Source organism: Penaeus chinensis, chromosome 3 (assembly GCF_019202785.1).
Source record: "Penaeus chinensis breed Huanghai No. 1 chromosome 3, ASM1920278v2, whole genome shotgun sequence".
In the NCBI taxonomy this organism is placed as follows: Eukaryota; Metazoa; Arthropoda; class Malacostraca; order Decapoda; family Penaeidae; genus Penaeus; species Penaeus chinensis.
The window spans coordinates 6,948,104-6,958,103 of record NC_061821.1 but is presented as its reverse complement, the minus strand read 5'-3'; the positions used below and the strand labels follow the sequence as shown (position 1 = coordinate 6,958,103).

General features: G+C 36.9%; 2 protein-coding genes across 4 annotated transcripts in view; one reads left to right on the top strand and one right to left on the bottom strand.

Annotated features, from left to right (window-relative positions):
• Nucleotides 1–12, top strand: part of LOC125044144 (mitochondrial pyruvate carrier 2-like) — a 9,337-nt gene extending 9,325 nt beyond the window's left edge. The window contains exon 5 of the mRNA XM_047640599.1: nucleotides 1–12. This exon is cut by the window's left edge and continues 299 nt beyond it. The gene's annotated coding sequence lies outside the window, so the exon portion shown is untranslated.
• Nucleotides 13–1,104: 1,092 nt separating this feature from the next.
• Nucleotides 1,105–10,000, bottom strand: part of LOC125044120 (protein patched homolog 2-like) — a 22,588-nt gene continuing 13,692 nt past the window's right edge. Inside the window, exons 11-22 of one of the 3 annotated variants that reach the window (XM_047640580.1) lie at nucleotides 9,790–9,907; nucleotides 9,117–9,247; nucleotides 8,032–8,185; nucleotides 7,338–7,496; nucleotides 6,859–7,001; nucleotides 6,193–6,295; nucleotides 4,788–4,963; nucleotides 4,467–4,592; nucleotides 3,876–4,016; nucleotides 3,066–3,242; nucleotides 1,781–1,810; nucleotides 1,105–1,457 (exon numbers count right to left, since the gene is read on the bottom strand). In XM_047640580.1, the coding sequence (XP_047496536.1) occupies nucleotides 1,793–1,810; nucleotides 3,066–3,242; nucleotides 3,876–4,016; nucleotides 4,467–4,592; nucleotides 4,788–4,963; nucleotides 6,193–6,295; nucleotides 6,859–7,001; nucleotides 7,338–7,496; nucleotides 8,032–8,185; nucleotides 9,117–9,247; nucleotides 9,790–9,907 (1,446 nt within the window). In that variant the 3' untranslated portion in view covers nucleotides 1,105–1,457; nucleotides 1,781–1,792. Of the gene's footprint in view, nucleotides 1,458–1,780; nucleotides 1,811–1,996; nucleotides 3,243–3,875; nucleotides 4,017–4,466; nucleotides 4,593–4,787; nucleotides 4,964–6,192; nucleotides 6,296–6,858; nucleotides 7,002–7,337; nucleotides 7,497–8,031; nucleotides 8,186–9,116; nucleotides 9,248–9,789; nucleotides 9,908–10,000 lie in introns of those variants that run through there. The other 2 variants (XM_047640588.1, XM_047640574.1) reach the window with 2 other exon arrangements.

The following is a 10,000-nucleotide window of genomic DNA, read 5'->3' as shown; positions in this document are numbered from 1 at the left end:
GAAAAATATTAACAGGCAGTTGTATTATTTCTGTGCATCCATTGTTCTATAATGAACCATTTTCCCTGTAGATACAAGATTAATACAGGTAGAGATTAAACTAAAATCAATGGAGCTATGTATAATGGCTGTGACTGAAGACACCTTAGTTTAAAGATCTGTTTTGGTTTTGCATCTAAATATACATTAAACAAACTTATATTTCACATATATTTTTGACATGTCATTTGTTAGTGATAGATATGAAATAATTCTTGATAATTAATATCACTAACAGAACAAATCTGACCTTTTTTTTCTCTTTTTTTAATATGTCTGAGTATGAGGAATAGTAAGAATAAATAGTAATAGATTGTTAAAAAATACTATAAGGGTGTATCTGTGAAGAGAAAGGGATGAAAAGGACCTCTGCAACATAAAAATAAATGAGGAATGTAAAGAAATGTCAGTTGAAATAATTTATTAATTTCCATGTTCTCTTTTAAGGAGAATTGAACCAATATCCACATATTTTAAAAGTAGTAAATTAGGTATTAACCCCATGTCACCAGAAAAATGTGTTCCCTGTAGTGAAAGGTCTCTATACATAAATGGCTCCACAAGCACTTAGCCACAAAAGAGTCAATTAGTAGTCCTTTTTTGATTTCACCTGATTTCACCTTTGAATTATTTTTTTTTTTCTTCTTTTTGCTAATGTTGTTCGTATCAATGCTGTTATCCTTATTATACATATTGTAATTATCATTGTGTTATTGATATTACTAATAGTAATTTAAGATTCCAGAATATATTTACAAAAATCAAAGAAAAGGGTAAATAGGTGATATAGGTCGTACTTGTAATTGGGTCATTGGTGACTAGTACTTGTGGAACCATATATGTGTAAAGACAATAAATAAGCTAAATTCACAGTGGGCATAGCAATAGGTTAGTGAACTGTGGATTTTTTATGTTATTTGTACGGTAGACAATTAAATAACTGCCTAAATAGATTTTATTATGCATCTATATAATATATGTTGCAAGTTACTGTAAAGATTGTATACAATGGTCTAAAACCATTTGACTTCTGCTATATTTATTACTAAGAAATTGACACAATGCTTTTCGTATTTAGATTTTTATTACTAATATATATGACATAAATATGAAGAAATTAAAATAATCTACTTACATCCTAGTCAAGTTTTGATTTACAAAGAACTAATTTTTTATTTATTTTGTGATTATGTTAATGATCATGGTCCTTAAAATGAGAAATAATAGTATACACCAAAGACAAAATTTAATGATTTTAATGGCAAGCAGTACCATTTTAAGAGTTGCACTAAAGGCCTATAACTATTTCTTTCTTCAAGTTCTCAATGCATGCTGCCACATCTTACATGAATAGACAATTATCTTTGCAAAACAATTACTTGTCCATGGGGTTCTTCACAGGCGACACTTCAGGAATACTGCGAAATAGATAGGAGACCAGAGAACAAGGGATTAACATACAGTTTGATTTTTAGAAATAAGTTCCCTGAATTTCTATTTGCAATGTATTCTAGAGCTTTAATCGTATATGTTGAAGACTTCCCTTGCAAATTTTATAAACGTTCCCTAAAATAGTAGTTTTCCTTCTATCAAAAAATAATATCTTAAAATAATGTATAAACATTTCAAATTTACTTTGTTGTGTTTTAAAGACGTGTGTTTCAGCACTTGAGAAACTGCATCATTTGGAATAAAAACAGCAAGAATTATAGTAATGAAGTCTCATTAAAGTTAGGTTTACCTTTCATTGCATTCAAGAACTTCCAGTTTTCTGTGGAATAGATTTTTTTCTGCATTAATTATAAATTTCTAGAAAAAAAGACAACAGTGATTAAATTGCATTTGGGGAGAAATCTTAGTGTATCATGCACAAAGTAGAAAAAAATGGCCAAGTAAATCATTGTAGGATTTTAGAGAAAACCATGCAAATAATTGTATGAAAATTAATACAGGTAAAGGGAAATCTGTCATATTTATTATTTCAGCTATATCCATAAAGATACAGAAATATGTACAGAAACAGAATAATCATAAGGTTAAATAATGAATACAGAAATAGAGTAATCATGAAGTCACCTATTTTAAACATTAAACTAGAACTAGCATCTTGAAGAAAAATCAATTTAATTTTACATGTATTTCTTGTAAGACAGCTCTGTCTAACAAGAGGAAATGCATGTAAGGAGGAAGTGTATTTGGGGGGCTTTGTTCTCCATATAATACACATATGGCATCACAGCAAATACACAAGACACAAGTATCAAAATACCATTTAAATGTATAGTTCATTTTACCCGACAGTTTGTTGTTGATTGTGAAAAAGCAACTACATTTGATGAGTATTTTGTGGTAACAACACTGAAGTGTGTTAAATAAGGTATTTTCAATGAGTAGTGCAATAATGCTTTCACAACCTGTGAGCAATAAAGTTGTTCGTATGTTTTTCAAATTTTAAAATATAGAGTTTGAGTACATACTATTTTTCTACTGTTTTTTCTCTATGTATGTTACACAAATCAAATTTAAAATTATTATATCTGTACATCCACATCAAATATACAGTGAAAATAGTTTACAGCATAAGGCAGTAACCATTTGACTGACAAACAAAAAAATACAAAAAGTAATAATAGAAAGATCAAGTTCACATGGGATAATATAACTATACCCATGAAGAACTTAATAAAGAAATAAAAGCAAATTTTGCTAAGCAAGATTTACCAAGTAGTAGTAATGCTAACAGTAACAATGATGGTGATGATAATGATAATATTAATAACAATTAATATTACGGTTATTACTAGGAGAATGCATTTGATAAATCTTGCACATTGAATCTATTAGCCGGAAATCAAACCGTCTTAAATAAATCTACAGAACAGTACAGAAAATAATCACATGTCACTGAGAGAGAATGGTTAAAAAAAAAAAAAAAAAAAAAAAAAAAAAGATAAGCGCATGCAAAAATAGACTTGAGACAAATAAATAGAAAATCACTCGTACGACGAATTGGACCTAACGTGCACCTGCGAATAAGTCCTGCCATCGATCACCAGAACGTCTTTGGAACATTTCTCGACCTCATTGTTTTCGGGAAGGGCGTGGAGGTCGTGGGCATAGGGCGCCGGCCCGATGAGGCTGAGGAGAACGGGGAGGAAGACCAGTCCGTGGAACACCCCGTAGATGAACACCCCGAAGAAGATCTGGAAAATTTGGACGCTGGGTTGGGGGGGAATTTCTTTGGGGTTTGGGAGGGGTGTGGGGGTAGGTGTTGTGGCGGAAGTGGGGGTGGAGAGGGAGGGAGAGGGGGAGGAGGAGGAGGGAGGAAGGGAGGAAGGGAGGAAGGGAGGAAGGAGGGAGGGAGGGAGGGAGGGAGGGAGGGAGGGAGGGAGGGAGGGAGGGAGGGAGGGAGGGAGGGAGGGAGGGAGGAGGGAGAGGGAGAGGGAGAGGGGAGAGGGAGAGGGAGAGGGAGAGAGGAGAGAGAGAGAGAGAGAGAGAGAGAGAGAGAGAGAGAGAGAGAGAGAGAGAGAGAGAGAGAGAGAGAGAGAGAGAGAGAGGAGGATGAGGGAGGGAGAGGAGAGAGGAGGAGGAGGAGGAGGGAGGAGGAGGAGGATGAGAGGAGGAGGATGAGAGGAGGAGGAGGAGGAGGAGGAGGAGGAGGAGGAGGAGGAGGAGGAGGAGGAGGAGGGAGGGAGAGAGAGAGAGGGAGGAGAAGGAGGAGGGAGCAGGGAGGAGGGAGGGAGAGAGAGGGAGGAGGGAGGGGAAATTCTTGAATAGTGCATGTGTGCCTGTATATGCATCTGCGGTTACTAACACTAACACATAGAAGTACAAACCTTGAAAAACGACTCAAACACGTGAGAATCCGAATTGGCGAGAAGGATGAACGCCAGGAACGTAGAGAAGGCCCCGTTTATGACCGCTGGACCCATCTCTTTCACCGTCCGTTGAACTCGTTCGTCTCTCGTTCCTTTCACCTAAATAAGACAAAACAGGGCATTTTGGAGAGAGAGGAGAGAGAGAGAGAGAGAGAGAGAGAGAGAGAGAGAGAGAGAGAGAGAGAGAGAGAGAGAGAGAGAGAGGAGAGAGAGAGGAAGAGGAAGAGGAAGAGGAAGAGGAAGAAGAGGAAGAGGAAGAGGAAGAGGAAGAGGAAGAGGAAGAGGAAGAGGGAGAGAGAGAGAGAGAGAGAGAGAGAGAGAGAGAGAGAGAGAGAGAGAGAGAGAGAGAGAGAGAGAGAGAGAGAGAGAGAGAGAGAGAGAGAGAAAGAGTGGAGATAAGTAGAAAGAAAGGCGATCACAAAAATATACTATGTGCGGAAATATATATATAAATACAACAACTAAACTAAGAAAAGGACAACGAAATATAAAATCAAAAGCCTAATCTCACACAATAAAACACGCAAAACACATTTCGTCCTATAATACCTGCATAAAGTGTAGTGCTATGTGTACCGAGTAGTCAACACAGAGGCCAATACAAAGGACCAAGTTGATGCAAGACACAGTGTCGATAGTCAGGTCCCACCAGGTCATCAGGGCCATGACATCGACCTGTAAATTTGAGTGAATTTTAATTTCCGTTATTATCATTAGGAATATCACTATCATTATTATCATTGCCTCATCCGTAACTGAAATGATCATACCTGCTTAAATATTTACCATTAAAAAAAAACAAAAAAACAAGACCCATTTATAATAACAAAGTAATGGGAAAAATACATAATTATAAACAGCTTTACTCACAAGGGTAAGTAAAACACACAAGAGTACATAGATTGAAGACACTATGTTGGCTATGAGGATGAGCGTCATGACGAACACTGCCACCAGCGCCAGACAAAGGTTTCGAACAAGTTCAAATGCGATGATTTTATCCGTTTCCCAACTACTGTACATCATGGCGATCGGGGCTGCGAAATCTGGTGAGAGTAAGGATAATGATGTTCATGTTTATCTCACACACACACACACACACACACACACACACACACACACACACACACACACACACACACACACACACACACACACACACACACACACACACATGAATTCAATTCAATTTCGTTAGGGCTTGGTAAGGAGGACGAAGGAAATAGCCTTCGCCTTCCTTAACACGAATATTAGTTTGCTGTTCCTTGTGCATCCTCATTCGAGAACTATATGCAAGGGAACAATAGAAGCTGAGCAATACGACACATCTGAGGAATCCGAAGGCTCCAGAAATATTAAGTCCTGTTGTGTTCTTTGGCAATTCCCTGTGAATTTCTGTGCACTATCGAGTATTTCACGTTTAAATGTGCGTCATAATGCTAGAAAATCCACCACTGCTTCTCACCCAGGCTTAGCAAGTGGTAGCAATGATGACGTCAACCTCCTTGCCTGCCTTTCCTACATCACCGACCCAAGTCCAGTTATGTAAGTTATTAGTACTAAGAGCCAGTCGTGATCAGTCTCTGGAACTTTGCAAAATCCTGGAGAAAGAGGCGGTTCTTATTTCTACTTGCAGCTCCTTAGCCAAAAGCACCAGCAGATGTCTCATAGCCAGCGAGATCACAGCCGAGCACCATACTGAGGAGCTAGTTTGGCACAGAACATTTTCCATGTCAGATTTACAAAGATCGGTAGGAGCAAACACAGCAATAAGAGACAAGAAGCTAAATGGGTGCTTCAGTCACAAAATTATACGTTAATTGACGGTGGCCTGAATAATAAAAAAGTAGCCACCCCCACTGACTGTGTGCCATCTCACTCTCTGTGTTTGTAGATCTGCAAGCCCAAATGCTTTGAAAATTCAAGATTCAGCGTAACTACAAGGTACCACTAATTTTGTTTTAAATAAATTTCAGCTGTTGATTTGACTAATAAATCTTAATAGTGATTTATAATCAAACTAGAGACTAACTCAAGCTCCATCTTGTCAGGCCATAAGTGGTTATGTTTTTTCGTTTTTTTTTTATTGGTGCCTCGCTCGCCACTGTCAATATTTGGAATGTTATATATGATATAAAAATAGCAGGCTGAAACCGGTTCTGAAAATATTTCGTTACGTTTGATCGAATTTAAATATATTAAAAGCCCAAGATCTTTTAAAGAGTATTAATACCTTCCACCCTAAAGGCAATATCCTTCCCAGTTCGATCCTCACCTGAGAAATTTGCGTTCTTGACTAATTCCTTCGTCTGGTCCATCGCTGGAATTTGCTCAGCTGGTCCATCCAGAGATCTGTGGCTATAGTCGAATTTGCTAGCCTAGGAAAACGAAGGTAAACAAGGATTAACAGAAGAAGAAAGATATAGGAGGAGAAGAAACGCGAGAGAAGTAGAAGAGTGAGGATGAGTAGCAGAGGTTGAACAATGAGGAAGAGGTGGGGGGAGAAAGCGAAGACAATGGAGAATTTTGTTTAAATATGGAACATGAAGAAATAGGTGATCAAGAAAAATTAGTAAAGAGGGGGAGAAGAAAATAATGGCTATTAGAAAAAATGCAGACACATCTATATTCACACCATAACTATACAGTATGCAATTATGTATACATTACGTTACGTACTGTTAATCGTTAATGAGGTTTATGCATGAAACGACATCTACTTGCCTACATCCTCTACACAGTACACTACAGTCTTCTTAGATGAAAACAGAATTCTTATATACCAGTTTGTTTTAATCCTTACTCCTCGTAAAAAAAAAAAAAAAAAAAAAAAAAATAGTGGGCAAAACTTGTAAGAACTGGAAAAAAGAAGTGTACAATGGAATAGCAAGACATCAAAATAGAAAATAAAGGAAATAACAACAAGCGGGGAATAAATTACGAGAATCGGGGGTGCAGGTTGCATAGCAGTTAAATTGCCGTCGAAATGAAAGTAGTTTTGGAAGCGAGAGCCTGATGGGGAGTACAGGAAGTCCGACATGGCCTTGTTGAAGAAACTCTCGTTCAGTGGCTGTCCTGTGATGTCTGCAAGGAAGGGTGATGGGGGTGACGATAAGTAGGATGATGATGATAGTGATGGTGTTGATACGAAAAATAATAATAACATATTTCATATCATAATCAGGTACGGAGAAAGAATTGCTCTCATGCAGTTTCCCGATCTTTAGTATAAAAAAAAACAAAAAAAAAACCATACAGCACAGTTGTTTTAAACCCATTTGCTAGACACCAGTAAAACATCAAATTGTCTAATTATCCACTTCAGTCATCACCGTCCACACATAAAATCGCTCCCTCAGGAACGATGGTACAGAACCTATTTTTTCCCCCAGAAACGAAAAGAAAAAGAATACCATCTACCTTCACCAATGCTCTTGTTGGTATAGTCAATCATGAGGTCATACCAAGAATCTACGAAGGAAATGTACTCATTCTCTCTCATGGACTGCGTCAGGTAGCCAATGTTCGGCAGTTCTTGGGAGTAATTCAAGGCGCCCAAATACACAGTGCCTCGTTCGCCTGAGAAAGGAATTTTCTGAGACCTTTGCGTTTTATGTCAGTTTAACTCTCTTATCCGCGCTGTTAATACATTTTGATAGGTAGCTTTTGGTATTGATATATTGCGTATATATTCGGAAAATTACACAATTTATGAAATATGGATGGGTCGCGGAAATACAGATAGATGGATGTTGATGAATATATATATATATATATATATACATATATATACATATATATATACATATATATACATATATATATATATATATATATATAGAGAGAGAGAGAGAGAGAGAGAGATATGCATTGGAGAAAATCACAACAAAAATATAAAATTTACACACATATATAGGTAGTGTTGTGAATCCCCTCTTTCATATCGGAAAGGAAAATTAGACTGATAGATATAGATATATAATGGATAATTATAACGTAACACGAAATGATAACACTACCAATGGAGTTAATAAATATATATTTTCTAGATTTATATATATGTAAAAATAGATGAATATATTTTTTTTCAGTCGCGTTTACCTTACACCCTCACCTGCTTCTGGGTAGTAAGTCTGGGCCCGAGACAGAAACTGGAAAAGGTATGAAGACTGTGGGATGAACCAAACAGGGTTGAATTCCTGCCTCAGGTTCGTGACGCCCCAGATACTCGTGCCCAGTACGACAGCCGTGACGACCAGTACGAGAGCCTGTTGTACATCAGACGTTGAGAGATTAGGGTTAGGTTTTTGTTTTTTCTTTGTAATATGATATAGAAATGGGATGAACTACAACCACATTGATAATAATATGATAATGCTGATAAAGATGAAAACAAAGAAAATTTGTAATATTATTTAGAAATGAGATGAACTACAACCACATTGATAATAATATGATAATGATGATGAAGATGAAAACAATGAAGATAATATCATGAGAATCTTGATAACCATAACGTACGTGTTAAAAATTAAAATTAAATTGTTAATGGGGACAATATTCTTAAAAGGAGGAAAAGGTTTAGGGAATTTTATCTTGTTATTCATTGAACATTTCTGTAAGGAATTCATATTTTTATATTTTTATTAGTTATGCTATTCATCAAAGTAAAGGCAGACTTATAGGTCTATTTTTTAAGTTGTATTGTTAACAGTATTACTAAAAATACTATTGTATAAAGGAGCTAAAACAAGGCTACATATACGATATGTGAAGTAATCTGCTCATGTGAAAAATAACATCAGAAAACAGGTTATTTCAAATACACAGACCAATCCAGTGATCATATGGGGTCCAGGGAAGTTTATTTACAGTTTCCTTCTCTTGGTTCAATTAAATTTCTTTTGCTACAGTCATAGCCGGATTTATGTATAAGCTCGATAAGCTATAGCTTGGGGCCTCGCATTTAGAGACCGCATAGTTTCGATGACCTTCAAGAATTTATGGTGTATTGCATCTATATGAGCGAACGGCATCATTGTTTTCAAGTTATACAAGACCTTTATATTCGCACTTTGCAAGAACCTCCAAGCTTCTTATAGCTTAGGATTTCGCCAAGTCTAAAACCAGGCACTGTCTACAATGTTTTTGTTTTTTTTCTCTGCCATTATATCTACGCCATATCTCCCATACTCCTACCTTAACAGGTTTCATCAGCAGGTACTTGGAGTAGATCTTATCGAAGAACATCTGGCACAGGTCGTACTGGGAGCATTTGTTCGGTGTCCAATTCTTGTGTTTGTAGCACCAGAAGAGTCCGTTGCGGTGGTCTTTTTGAAGTGGAGTAAATATGGTTTTAGAATTCAGTTATGTGGCTTTGAAGGGTTTAAGTTCATTTCGTGTGTGAAATTTGTGACCTGGAGGTGAAATTCGCTTTTTGGGGTGAGTGTTAGAGTGAAGAGGTATGGTTTAGCTTTCCTTCAAGGGAAATGCGTGGATTTGTGGTGTGATACGGGGTTTTGAGGTGAGATTTGTGGTTTCTGCTGCATGGAATTTGAGGATTAGAGGCGTGGGTTTAAGAGATTTGTTTATTTCTTGGATATTTTTTGAATTCCAGAAAATTTGTAATCTTAAAGGGATATCGTTGTTCTTAATATGCGATATCTGATATTAATGATATAATTAGTGATTTTAAAGAAGAGTCGAGCTTCGTAATACCCATATATGAAATTAGTAATTACAGAAATGAAATTGACATTTTTAACGTGAAATGTGGGGTCATACAGACGATAATGGGAATGTGCTTTTCAACAAGCCTTTCAGAGACGAAGACTAAAACAAAAAGCAAAAATTAATAGTTAATAATACCCACCTTCGAGCCGGCTCTGGTCGAGGGTGAACCACGCGACGAAGAAGGTGGCCTGGAGCATGTACAGCGCAACCACACCCAGGGCGGAGTAGATGCAGAATGATCGAAGGGCTGGCAGGACCTGTGGTTGTAATGTGCTAATAATTTCTTTATTACTCACTTTATCTCTATTTTTTAAGGATTTGGTATTTGTTTGGTTTAGGCTTCTGATTAA